The 14,216-nt window shown below is 37.0% G+C and overlaps 1 protein-coding gene across 11 annotated transcripts in view; it reads left to right on the forward strand.

Annotated features, from left to right (window-relative positions):
* UTRN (utrophin) overlaps window positions 1-14,216 on the forward strand; it is a 508,091-nt gene that overhangs the window by 228,636 nt on the left and 265,239 nt on the right. For all 11 annotated transcript variants that reach the window (XM_089922090.1, XM_089922091.1, XM_089922085.1 and 8 more), the window contains 4 exons: window positions 2,485-2,620; window positions 4,303-4,452; window positions 7,762-7,837; window positions 13,788-14,002. In XM_089922090.1, the coding sequence (XP_089778216.1) occupies window positions 2,485-2,620; window positions 4,303-4,452; window positions 7,762-7,837; window positions 13,788-14,002 (577 nt within the window). The remainder of the gene's footprint in view (window positions 1-2,484; window positions 2,621-4,302; window positions 4,453-7,761; window positions 7,838-13,787; window positions 14,003-14,216) is intronic.

Genomic DNA, 14,216 nt, shown 5'->3' on the forward strand with positions numbered 1-14,216 from the left:
AGTGTTGTCACAGACACAGGGGTGATGGATTGTGGAATTGAGGCATCGCAGGGGAGGGATCCTGAAGCTGGTTTTGAAGCATTTACAGCAAATTTCCATAAATTCCCCTTATGGATGGTCTTGTAGGGAAAAGGCACAGAACAGACAAGGTGGGAGGCATTAAATAGTCTGGCCAGGTAAGAAATCTGTGAAGGTTGGATGGTGAGGAGGCTTCAGGGGACCAGGGGCAGGATTGGAAGCTGAGGTCCCATACGATTTATGTGCCATGGTAGTGAGTCAGCAGGGAGAGTCCTTCTAGCTTGAAAATGATCTATCTCTCAGGTCTTAAGGAAAAAGATGTACCTGCTGGCATAGCATTAACAATAACTGCAGGAATTCCCCTAATCAATTTCAAATGGCTCTCTGTGGAATGTGGTAATTATTGCTTCTGGGACTAACAAGGTGAAGCTAATACATGTTTTGCTCAATTTTTGGAAGAGAAAAGAATAATGAATCTCTTCTCCAGCATCTTGTATTTTAACTAAAACAATATTTGTTTTCATAAATTCATGTTTAACTTTACTTCAGGTTGTAATTTATCTCAAATTGGGGCCACCTTGCAATTTTATGGGCTTATTATGTGTACTGTTATCAGTCATTGAGAAACAACACACAGCTCAATTTATTTTTGTTTTGAGTGCCAGTCATTAAATATTTACACAGTTCAGCAACTTATGGTGTTATTCCTTAATGAGCAATTGTTACCTACTGTTTGAACATGAATTTATAACTTGTTTTTACTTAGTGATAACATTTAAAATGTAGATTATATTTAGCTAGTTTGCAGATGAAAATTTTGTGTGACTCAAATACGTCTTATTGAAATTACTTGGTAATGTTAGTTTTCTTCATAGATATATTTTCAAAATACTAAATTAGTCATGATTATGAAACATTGGAAATTTAAATTACAACTTTTTTTTTTTTGAAACACAAGGTCGTATTTGAGTTGTTTCCAAAGTTGTTATTTAAAGACTCTTCCATACAGAGGGTAAATTACCTGTTTTGGTACTGGTAGTCTAAACAATTTGTACTATTGCTTTATTTATTTATTTTTTTAAATCTTGAAGCAGTGTTCTCTCCCGATGGATACTTAGAAATGAAAACTTGTGATTTTGTAGTGATTGTCATTAATTTTTTTTTAATTGAAGAATAGTTTATTTATAATGTTGTATTGTGTGAGTCTCAGGTGTGCCACAAAGTGATTCAGTTTATATATATATATATATATATATATATATATATTCTTTTTTATCGATAGATTCTTTTCCCTTATAGGTTATTACAAAATATTGAGCATAGTTCCCTGTGCTATACAATAGGTCCTTGTTGGTTATCTATTTTGTATATAGTATTGTGTATATGTTAATCCCAAACTCCTAATTTATTCCTCCCCCCTTTCCCTTATCAGTTTTTTAAACATTAAAATAGTTTATTTGTGATTAAAAAGAAAAAGTCATAGCCATAAAAAATGTAAATTCTTATTAGGGATGACATAATGTAATTCATTTAAAAAATTGCTTTCTATTTTTAAACCAGCAGCTAATAGCAGCAGCTATAAAAATGATACCACCACCAAGCTCTAAATAGCTTTCAAACTCTTTCTTAAAAATACATAATCTTGTTTGTCATATGAGTTCTAGTCATATTCTCATCTTTTGACAGATGGTTTATATAATTATAAATGTTATTCTTATAACATTGAAAAGATGTAATTGAGGCAGTTTTTTTTAATATTCATATGACTATTTGTTTCCTTATAGCCTTTAAAACTTTGACTTTGTTTTTTCTAGATTTTTTTTTAGAACTTGGTGCTTTATTCAAATATAATACTTATTTTAATGAGCTAATCAAATTTCTGTTTTTTCTTGTCTTTCTTGTAAAAGAAAAGAAAATTTGTAAAAATTTCCCATTCTCAGTATCTTGCCTTGTTCTTGTTCTTTCTTTCCTATGAATAAAGTAGAGTAATAGTTGCAACCTAACGTGAATAATATGTCATATAATGATACTTTTCTATATCCATGGAGTACTTATAAAGAATTATGTATGTTTCCTAAATTATTTTAGATAAAGACATTTTTCATGTTTTCTTTTTAAAACCTCCATTATGTTGTACAGTGGTATCTAGCTTAAAATAAGTCCTTTGTATTAAATTTCTATATAGGTTTTCACTATGAGAGAAGACAACATTATTTAGTTTTAATGTTTTTTAATTTAATGAAGGAAGAAATCTTATTCTTATGTTTGCAAATAATCTTTGGTATTGCGGAACATATGTATTACTATTAACACTCATTTACGAATACATATTAAAATAATTAATACATGTTACAATAATTATTTTGTGTGTATGACATATTTAGTCAGAATATCTAATGCAAATATATAATGTTCTAGTTAACTGGATATTTTTTCTCAGTATTTTTCAATAATATAATCTTTTAGGTTAAAAGGAGAAAGTAAGCAGGTGATGGATTATAGAAAAAGACTAGATGAGATTATCTGTTGGTTAACAAAGGCCGAGAATGCTGTGCAAAAAAGATCAACCACTGAGCTGGAAGAAAACCTGCAAGAATTAACAGTAAGTGGTTTATTTGTCTCTATATTTGCCAGTGCTTTTTGATGCATGAATATTTTCACTGCAAATAAGATACTGCATGACTGAAGAAGAAAAGGGGAAGAAACTTTGTCCTTTGTGGTAAATGTGGTGAACTTTAAAGAGGAATATCTTTTTTTTTTTTAATTTTAATTTTAAAGAGCAGCTGTCATTTTATTCTTGCAGTGGTAAGGCTTCACACACATAAAAGTAATAAATCATGTGGTCTCAGTATTGGACCAAAGGTTTTTGGAATATTTTAAACAGACGTCATCATTTTAGAATATAATAATGCTGGGAAGTATAGGTTTTTGCTTTGGGACTTAGAAGATAATTACTGATTACTATCTATAAAACTGAATCCTACAAGAAGACTCAAAGTGAGTTGAGAGTAACTCACTGCAGCTTACTATGGACTTAGCATCACGGTTGTATTAATCAAATTTTCTTTGTTGATCTGCAACCAACAAGAATTGTTTATAGTTGTATAGGTATACAACATATAAAAATACATAAAAATATATAGATATGTTAATATACCCAAATATCCATACATTTTTATATCCACAAATTTTATATTTTTGTGCTAAGAATTAAAGTACTTGTAGTAGAACAATAAGCATAATGTGCTCACAGTTTTACTAAACAAAAAGAAATTGTGTGTGAGTGTGGATACACACATCTGTGTGCAACAAAGTATACCTAAAAGGATACCCACTAATCTGATAAGAGATTTTTTCTAAAGGAGTATGACTGAGGTATTGTGGGAAAGAAACTTTTAATACTGATGAAAAATACATGGCAAACAATTATTAAGTTTTCTTTTCAAAATGTGACAAATATCTAACAAACTTGCTCCTGTCTTACCTAAAAATTTCAATAGTTTTCTTGGAATATGCCTTTTGTAAACAATTTGGGGGCAGTCACAGGGGATGGGACAGTATATTAGGGTAGGTAGAGATAAGGTAGAGATGCATGCATAAAATGCTCCTGTTGTTTCTGGGGTTTTTTTGGCCTTTCATTAGAATAGATATAATTTTATCAGCAAAGAACAGAATGTTAAGTTGTCGATGTAAATATGATATAATATGACCCTGCTAAGAGACGGGGGTCGGGGCAGTAGTTCATGTACACACAATGCACACTGAAGGTGGGAGGTCATTCCCAAATTAGTTACAGTTTGTTAAGATAAGTTCAGGCTTCTTAGAAGTTTATTTCCATTTAAGAAATTAAAGGTCCACATTTATAGGAGTACAATAAGTTGCTGACATATGAAGGAGTTCTGTTCCGAGAGCTCATTTGTAAGTCCAATTTGTTTGTAAGTCCAACAAAGTTAGCCTAGGTACCCAACTAACACAATTGGCTGTATAATATTGTACTGAAATAGGTTTATAATACTTTTCACACAGATAATATGTACATAAAAAACAAACACAAAAAATAAAACATCTTTAATCTTACAGTGCAGTACCTTGAAAAGTACAGTAGTCCAGCACAACAGCTGGCACACAGGGGCTGGCACGCATGTTCGCATCTTTGGAAGTTCGCAACTTGAAGGTTCATATGTAGGGAACTTGCTGTATTTCCCAAAGAGATTCCTAATACAGTTCTTGATCTTTTCCTGGTATGACAACCTTTTAACCATACCCCTCTTCTGACTCCTTCAGGACTTAATCCAGGAGATGGATGATCAAGCTGAAAAACTCAAATGGCTGAATAGAACTGAATTAGAAATGCTTTCAGATAAAAGTCTGAGTTTACATGAAAGAGAAAAAATTTCAGAAAGCTTGAGAACTGTAAATTCGACGTGGAATAAGGTGTGTGTTAAGAATTACTGCGACACCTTCCTCATGTTTACTGATTTTGTTGTTAAAGAAGTGGAACCAGGCAACTGTTTTACCTTTAAGTATACCCAAATATGGGCACATTTTATTAATGCTTACTAATATTGATAGTTATATTTTTTTCATCTGTCATGGATGGAAGCATATGTTCTCAAAGAATACTTATTTTACATGGAATTTTTTTGGCCTAGGAGATTTATACATTATATACTATATTAAATAATGAGTATATATTAGAATTAGGCAATAAAGTGCTAATAATTATACTCTGAAAATGAAAGCATTAAAATAACTTTGTGATGTTGCATGTGACTTTTCACATACGTAGATTTATTTTTAATGATTTTATTCATTCAACACGTATTTACTAGGTTCCACGTGGGATGTAATGGTATGTGGCTACAAATATGACTAAGATAAAGTCCTTTCTCTCATACTGTTACTTTTTTTGCAGTTGAAACAGAGGTAGATAAAGTAATAGATTTCTGTATATTTTGGCTTGGGTACATACCATAACAGAGTGTGAGGTCTGTCTGGGACATTGAATGGATATGTTTCTGCCCTGGTTTGGGTAGGTCCCATATCAGTCATTTTCCTACCTCTCTATCCTTTTAAAATGATAGCACTCATTCTATATCTAGTGATTTAGGTGCTTTATTGATCTAGCCTCTCTGCTTGAGAATTACCGTCTTGATGAGTTACTGTTACTGATGACTCACACATCTGTATCTCTGGCCTGGACTCTCTCATTATCTAGACTTCATCACAGCTGCCTGTTCGGCATCTTCACTTCAGTGTCTAATAGGTATCTCAGACTAACATACAAAGTCAAACTCCTGATCTCCACCTCCCTCCTGTGCCTTAGTATACTTCTCCCACCTCAGTTACTGGTAATTACATCCTTATTGTATTTTATGCCAAAAACCCTGGACTCAGTCTTATGACATGTGAATTATATCTCAATTAAAAACAAACAAACACGTAAACCTGGAGTCACTAGCATCAGCTTCTCCTTCAAAATACCTGTCTCTTTGATGGACGGTTTGAATGGATGGCTGGATGACTAGATACATGATAAGGCAAATACAGCAAAATTTTAACAATTGTACGTATTGAGTGGCACATGGGTGTTCCTTGGGCAATTCTTTCGGCTTTTCTTAGGTTTGCGAAACTTCATAAATTTGACCATTTCTCACTACCCCGTGGCCACTAAGTTGTTTCAAGCCACTGTCATCTCTTGTTGTATGATTCCTACAATGGCCACTTCACTACTCTTCCTGTTTCCTCCTTTTCCCTTTGTCAGTCTCTTCTCAAGAAAGCAGCCAAAGTATTTGTTAAAACATAACTCAGGGGCTTCCCTGGTGGCACAGTGGTTGGGAGTCCGCCCGCTGATGCAGGGGACGCAGGTTCGTGCCCCGGTCCGGGAAGATCCCATGTGCCGCGGAGCGGCTGGGCCTGTGAGCCATGGCCGCTGGGCCTGCGCGTCTGGAGCCTGTGCTCTGCAACGGGAGAGACCACAACAGTGAGAGGCCCGCGTACCACAGAAAAAAAAAAACCCCAAAACTCCCCATAACTCAGTTTAAGTAACTCCCCTGAACAAAGCCCGCTAATGGTATCCATCACATTCAGAGTAAAGGCCAAAGTCCTCACTGTGACTTATTAGGTTCATCATGTTCTGGCTTCCTGTTATCTCTCTGACTTCATCTGCTACTCTCTCTCCCTGTGCTGCTTTCCAGACTTGTTGGCCCTGTGTCAAACATGCCAGACTCAGCGTGTGCATATTCAATCAGAGCACATGTATTTATTTAACACAGAGGATGTCAATGGGTATTGTGTAGAATAGGATATGGTGGTCACTTTGGGAGCACGATGTTAGACAGAGCCAAACCTTCCTTTATCACAGGACTTCACATAGATTTTACACTAATTATGTGAATTACGAATGTCTAAGATGAAGCAATGCCTTACTCTGTAGAGAATTTCAACAAACACATTTTAAGAAATACTAATCTGAGATATTTCATTCATTCATGCTTTTATTCATTCACTTAATAGGTTTCTACCAGACTCTCATTTTATGCCAGGCACCATTTTACGAGCTAGGAATACAGTAAAGAGCATGAAAATGCTTCTAACCCAAAGAGCTTATTGTGGGTGAGACAAGTAGATAAACAATTATAACAAAGAGGTATCCATGGGGACATAAAGGTAGGGCACCTACCTGGCTTTGGGTGATAACCCTGGAAAATTTTGTGGAGATTATATCCAAGCTAAGATGATAAAAGATGAATGAGTATTGGTCAGATGGAGAATGGAGGAAAAGGCATTGCAGGGAAAAGAAGCAGTAAGTGAAAGGGTCTAGAGGGGACAGAGAGTGAATCTGGGTCCTGGAAGTAGCTCAATATGAATTGGAAGGACAAGAGATGCTTGCAGAGACCTGGGGGCCTCACCATGCATCACAAGGAATTCAAGTTCCGTCTTGAAGCTATTTCACCACCTTGAAAGCAGTGGGAAACTGTTGATGGGTTTTAAACAAGTTACATTTTGAAAGATCACTATAGCTGCACCACAGAGATGGATGGAGCGAACCCAAGGATGGATATGCTTAGGACATCAGGACATCACGTAACTCCTCTGAGCAAAGCCCACCATCCAGATCAGGGTAACTGATCTGGAAAAATAGTTAGAGTCATTAGACAACTTTGTGAAGAGAGTGTCAAGGAGGCAGGTGATGAATCCATATTTGGACACGTCTGAATGTACAGTTGACAGGGAAAGCTGGACTGAAGATACGTTTTGGGGAGTCTTCAGCCTCTTAAAACTCCGCGTGATAAGTGAAACCATTAGAAACCAGGACCCAGGGAGAGAGGCCAGTATCGAGGGTTAGAAGACCAAAAATCCTACCCTGTAGAATGTTGGTGTTTGGTGGATGGGCAGAGGAAAATGAGCTGGGGAAGGACACTTAGAAGATCAGTCAGAGAGGTGGGAGTAAAATCAAGATTGTAGAATACTAACAAAATTCAAGGGAGAGGGAGTGGCAGCATTAAATGTTGCAAAGGGGCAAGGCAGTTAAGGACTGGAGGACATTCTTGATGCTGGTGGAGCTGGGGGTCAAGCAAGACTGCAGTGGATAGTGGCTAGTGAAAGTGGACACAGAAGCTTAGGCGCTGAGGGGGAGGAAAGCGGCGGCATTATCATTTAGAAGAACGCTTCCTCTTCAGAATATATAATTGTCTTTATTTATATACTAGCCTTCTCTTTCTGTTTGGCCTGATGCTCTAGATATGCAGAGAAGTGCCTAGTGTGCTGAAGGAACGCATCCAGGAACCCTGTTCTGTTGCTCAGACAAGAATTGCTGGTAAGATACAGTTTATTTCTTTACAAAATTTTTTGTACATAACAAAATTTTATGATTACAAGCATTGTATGTGAATTAGAAAAACTTATTTAAAACACAATGCAGTTGTGATTTCTTATTCTGCTTTCAATCATTTGAAAAGAACATCTTCTCTAAACACAAGACATATTTCACTGCCCAGTGTGTGCAAGGCATTCCCTCTCATGGGAGGTGAGACTTTTAGCCTTTCCTGGGACCAGAGTAGAACCAGATGCTGCTGGAGGCAAGGGAAGAGGCAGGGTGAGAACACTGGAAAATAGTTTTCTGGGGACATTTTGAAGTGAACAATTCTCCTAACTCACTGTCCTGATTCTGTTCTTATCTTACCACTCCTCGATAATCTGTTCTTCTGATAGCAGCTAAGTGATGCTTTAGAAACAGGTTTGATGTCACTCCTTTGATTTCAATCTTTTAATCACTTCCGTCATACATAGGTGAGTTCTCCAATCTTATCATGGTCCAGAAGACCATGTATGATCTGTCTGCTACCTGTCTCTGTAATCCCATTTCTTATCACTTTTTCCTTTGTTCATTCTGCCTCAAACACACTGGTCTTCTTGCTGTTTCTAACATGCCAAGAACATTTCCATTTATGGTCTTTGTGCTTGCTGTTTCTTCTTTCTTTCTTACCCAAATGTCCTTCCCTCAGGTATTGCATGTTTCACACACTCACTTCGTTCGTTCTCTTCTCAAATATTCCCTTTTTAGATGGGCCTTTCCTGACCTGACCACCCTATGTCAGATACATCCCGTCTCTCTCCAAGATACATCCTGTTTCTCTCCAACTTCTTGCATTGGTTTTACTTCGTGGCGTATATCCATTCACCCCCACCAGAATGCAAACTCTGCGAGGTCAAGGCCTTTGTCTTACACATTCCCATACCTGTAGCATCTAGTCAAGTGCCTTGCACATTATAAGTTCTTAATAGATATTTGATGAAACAGTGAATGAATATTTAGGTTGTTTTCAATTTTTTAGAAGCACAAAAAGTGACAGTGAGGATCGGGCAGAATGATGTACTACGAGCTATTCTCTAGGGTATGTGGTGGTGAATCACTGGGGTGATCGTGGTGAATACGGGCAACTTTACTTTGCTAGCTGCTGCCTAGACTAGTTGTTCCAGGTTACCCTTCCACCAGCTGAATGTGAGGCTTCTCATTGTTCTACGTTGTTTCCAGCGCTCCAACATTTTATTCCCAGGACCGCTGTATGCTTTTTAAAATTATTGATTACCCCCAAAGACCTTTTGTTTGTGTGAGTTATGTCTATCAATATTTACCTAATTAGAAAGTAAAACCGAGAAATTTCAAAAGTTATTTGTTTGTTAAGTTGTTAAAATAACAATAATAAAAAACATTCTGTTAATAAAATATATTTCATAAGATATTAACATAAGAAAGTGTATTTTCCAAAACAAAAAAAAATTAGAAAAGTGATATGACATTACATTTTTGAAAATCTTTAAATTTCTGCCATAAGAGAAGACACCTGGATTCTTGTATCTGCTTCTTCATTCGCTCTATTGTGATATCATACGTCATGTAGCCTTGAGTAAAACGCCACTCTACATTTGAGAAGGAATGAGCAGGAAGAGGCAAATAACTTATTATGATGACGATCGTAGTTGTGGCATCCACACCCCTTGGAAGGGTCTCTAGGGACCCAGAGCTCCCCAGACATCACATTTGGAACCTGTGACCTGTGGAGATAGGACACTTCATTTTAATTTGCGTTTCCTCAATTACCTGTGTGCTTGAGCCTTTTAAAAATATGTTTATTGTCTTTCTTATTTCCTCTTCCGTGGATTGTTGGTTGATTTTTTTTTTTTTAAAGAAACTGCTTTTTATTTATTTATTTATTTTTGGCTGTGTTGAGTCTTCTATTTTTTTGTGGTATGCGGGCCTCTCACTGTTGTGGCCTCTCCCGTTGTGGAGCACAGGCTCCGGACGCGCAGGCTCAGCGGCCATGGCTCACGGGCCCAGCCGCTCTGCGGCATGTGAGATCTTCCTGGACCGGGGCACGAACCTATGTTCCCTGCATCGGCAGGCGAACTCTCAACCACTGCGCCAGCAGGGATGGGTCTTCGTTTCTGTGCAAGGGCTTTCTCTAGTTGCGGCAGGTGGGGGCCACTCTTCATCGCGGTGCTCGGGCCTTTCACTGTCGCAGCCTCTCTTGTTGCAGGGCACAGGCTCCAGACGCGCAGGCTCAGTAGTTGTGGCTCACGGGCCTAGTTGCTCCGCGGCATGTGGGATCTTCCCAGACCAGGGCTCGAACCCGTGTCCCCTGCATTGGCAGGCAGATTCTCAACCACTGCGCCACCAGGGAAGCCCGGTTGATGTTTTTTTTGAGTTTGAAAAAACTACTTTTGTTACTAATTCCTTGTCTGGAATGTTCATTGCAAAGACCTTCTCCCTTAAACTGTGGCTTTTAAAATTTTTATTTGTGGTACTATTTTCAGAATTCTTGAACGTTAATGATCTATTAATAGCTTTCCTTTTTGTGATTTATTTTAGAAATCCTCTATTATTCTGAAGTCATAAAGATATTCTTCTATATTTTACAATTTTAGTTTTTATATCCATATGCATAAGGATATTCATATCCTTAATTCCACTGAAAATTAATTTTCCTAAGGTGCATGTGAGGTCAAAATCTGTCCCATCATCTTCCCGCTGCAGCCATGGGTCACCACTTTTCCCAGCATCATTTATTGACCAGTAAATTCCTCCTCATTGATCTATAATGTAGTCTCTGCCAAGGTCAGGCTTCTCTGCCACCTACGCACTGTGGCTGTTCTCTTCTAGTGGTCTGTTTGAATGTCTGGATCTGTAATACACGAGGTTGATCATTCATCATTAGCTGAGTAATACAACTAAATATCTGGTAAGGCACGACCCTCTATCAAAAATAAAATGTTTTGACTGTTCTTGGCCCTTTTCTTTCCTATGTTAATTTTAAAATCAAAATGTGAATGTATAATTTGGTTAAGTTGCACACAAACCTGTTGGGATTTTTTTTTATATTGTGCTGAATTTACAGATTGACTACATTTTTTAGAAAATTATTTAAGCCTCATTTAATATACCTTATGCTAAAGTGGGTCGAGATAGATCTAATAATTAATTCAACCGCCTCTTGTATAAAAATTAAAGAAAAACAATTACCAGTCTTCCACTGTTCAAAATAAGACAAAAACATACAAGCAAAAAATATAGAGAAAATACATATCAAACCTTTGGAGAAGACAAGAGTAAGTTCTGAGAAAACAGTCCCCCAAGCCAGATTTATGGATTTGCTCAACTGAACTTTGTTAACATCTATATGATAGAAAGAAAACAAATTAAATCCTAAAATAGAAAGATTGTTTTCAGCAATGTGACGGGGTTTATCTTTCTTGCATAAGGAGTTCATCCAAATTGATAAGGAAACAGATAAAGAACACATACAGTTATAAATTATACCATATTTGATTACCAAACATGAAGAATATTTATCCTCACTGGTAACCAAAAGGACGTGAAAGGAAGCAATGGTGAAAGATGTGTGTTTGTCCGCAGAGATAGAATTTTGTGTGGATGCAGGATGTTCATAAGTTCCACACACTGCTGGAAGTCTAAATTTCCAACTTTTAAGGAAAACAATTTGGCAATCAGTAGTAGATACATTAAATTTTTACATATTTTTTAACCTAGTAATTCTGTTTTGGGAAATTTCTACTAAGGTGGCAATCAGAACTGTAAAGGATACACAAAAAGATACTTCTTGCAAGTTCTTTTTTTTCTGGTTTTTGTTGTTGTTTTTTTTTTTTGCAAGTTTTTTTTTTTAATTCAACAAATATTTATTGAGCACCTACTATGTGCCAGGTGTAGTTCTAGGTGTCAGGGATTCATCAGTAAATACACATAATAAATAAGTGAAATACATGCTATATTGGAAGAAAAATAGAGACGTGTAAGAGAGACTGTACCACTGAGGTTGGCCGTGGAGCACATGAGGAAATCAGGTGTGCTGAGAGGATATTGAAATTTTAAAAAGAATATCAAGAGACCTCATTTAGAAGATGATAAGTAGGCAAAGCCTAAGAGCAAAAACACTTTTGTTGAATTTCCTTAATATTATTCTTTATGTTCCCTGATGCAGTGTTGTGATAGGAATTTAAATATCCTTGACAGATGGCTATAGCTGCACCTGTGTTAAGTTCTATGCTTCTTTACACCCAGTTTTTTTCCAGTTTTATTGAGAAATAATTGACATACATCACTGTATAAGTTTAAGGCATACAGCATGATGGTTTGATTTACATGTATTGTGAAGTGATTACCATAAATGGATCATCTCCTCATATAGGTAAAGTTAAAAAAAGAAAAAAGGAAAAAAAATTCTCCTTATGATGAGAACTCATAGGATTTACTCTCAACAACTGTCCTATATATCATACAGCAGTGTTAACTATAGTCTTCATGTTGTACATTACATCCTTGGTACTTGTTTATCTTGTAACTGGAAGTTCGTACCTTTTGACCACCTTTCTCCAATTTCCTCTCCCCCCACCCTTCACCTCTGGTAACCACAGGTCTGATTGATCTCTTTTCCTATGAATTTTTTTTCTTTTTAGATACCATATATGAGATCATACGTATTTGTCTTTCTCTGTCTGACTTACTTTACTTAGCATAATGCCTTCAAGATCCATCCATGGTGTCTAAAATGATAGGATTTTCTCATTTCTTATGTCTGAATTATATGTATACATTTCAATACTAACCCCTTATCACATATACGGTTTACACATATTTTTTTTCCCATTCTGTGTAGGTTGTCTTTTCACTTTGTTGTGTTGATGGCTTCTTTTGCTGTGTAGCAGCTTTTTAGTTTGATGTAGTCCCACTTGTTCGGTTTTGATTTTGTTGCATATTCAAAGAGTCAACACCATGACCCAGGTCAAGGAGCTTTATTTCTGTTTTCCTCTAGGAGTTTCATGGTTTCAGGTCTTACATTTAAGTCTTTAATCCATTTTGAGTTAGTTTTTTGCGAGTGGTGTAAGACATGGGTCCATATTTACTGTTTCATGTGTGAATGTTCAATTATCTTAGCACTGTTTACTGAAAAGACTATCTTTTCTCCATTGTATATTCTTGTCAAATATTAGTTGACCATATATGAAAGCTCTTTTTTAAAGTAAAAAAGTTCAGGAGCAGTCTAAGTATCCAGCTGTAGGAAAAGAGGTAACTAAAAGTTAGAGACTGTATACATAGATTATTACATAGGTATTCACAGTGATGTTTATTAAAAGGGACAAATGCTCATGTTGTAAAGGGAAGTGAAAAAGAACAGAAAATTACAAATAAGCTGGCTTTACAATTAAAGCAAAAACATCTTGACAAAATAAAATAACACTCCTAATTTTCTCATGGTTGATGTAGTTTTTATTTTATTTTCTCTTGATATCAGCATTAGTTACTTTTGAGTTATTGCTGCCCTAGAATATGGTGAGACTGTGTGTTTAATTGCCATTATGGCAACCACAAACATACAGATAATTCAGGAAATGCCATTGCCGTTTCAGTATTAAAAAATAAAAAGCGGGCTTCCCTGGTGGCGCAGTGGTTGAGAGTCCGCCTGCCGATGCAGGGGACACGGATTCGTGCCCCGGTCCGGGAGGATCCTGCGTGCCGTGGAGCGGCTGGGCCCGTGAGCCATGGCCGCTGGGCCTGCGCGTCCGGAGGCTGTGCTCCGCAACGGGAGAGGCCGCAGCGGTGAGAGGCCCGCAAAAAAAATAAAATAAAAACCTGTTTCAATTGTTTTCCTTAAGCTAAATTTTACGTAAATACACATACATGTCACCATTACATCACCACAGTCAGGTTATCCTGCTGTGTTACTGATACTTTGCTACGTTTCTTACTTCAGCTCATCCCAGCGTCCAAAAGGTGGTGCTAGCATCATCTGCATCAGATGTTCCTGTTCAGTCTCCTCGTACTTCAGAAATTTCAGTTCCTGCTGATCTGGATAAAACGATAACAGAACTGGCCGACTGGCTGGTGTTGATCGACCAGATGCTGAAGTCCAACATTGTCACTGTCGGGGATGTAGAAGAGATCAATAAGACAATCTCCCGAATGAAAGTAGGTACCTAGCGTAAAGGCTTGTCATGGAAGCACCAAGATCTGTTTGGATCACTTTTGTTTAGCTTAAACTCTGGGAGAATGAGCTTTAAAAAATTCTTGACCTGTCAAACAGCCATCCTGGGCTAGCTCTGATGAGTAAAGCTTTTCTTGCATTTGTGCTGTTTTCGTAAGAACAGGTTTAACAATGTGAGCTGTGGAGCCACTGTATTTT

The sequence above is a fragment of the Delphinapterus leucas genome, chromosome 12, assembly GCF_059928025.1.
Source record: "Delphinapterus leucas isolate spDelLeu-1000000601 "Yukka" chromosome 12, BTC_Dleu_Yukka2, whole genome shotgun sequence".
Classification (NCBI taxonomy): domain Eukaryota; kingdom Metazoa; phylum Chordata; class Mammalia; order Artiodactyla; family Monodontidae; genus Delphinapterus; species Delphinapterus leucas.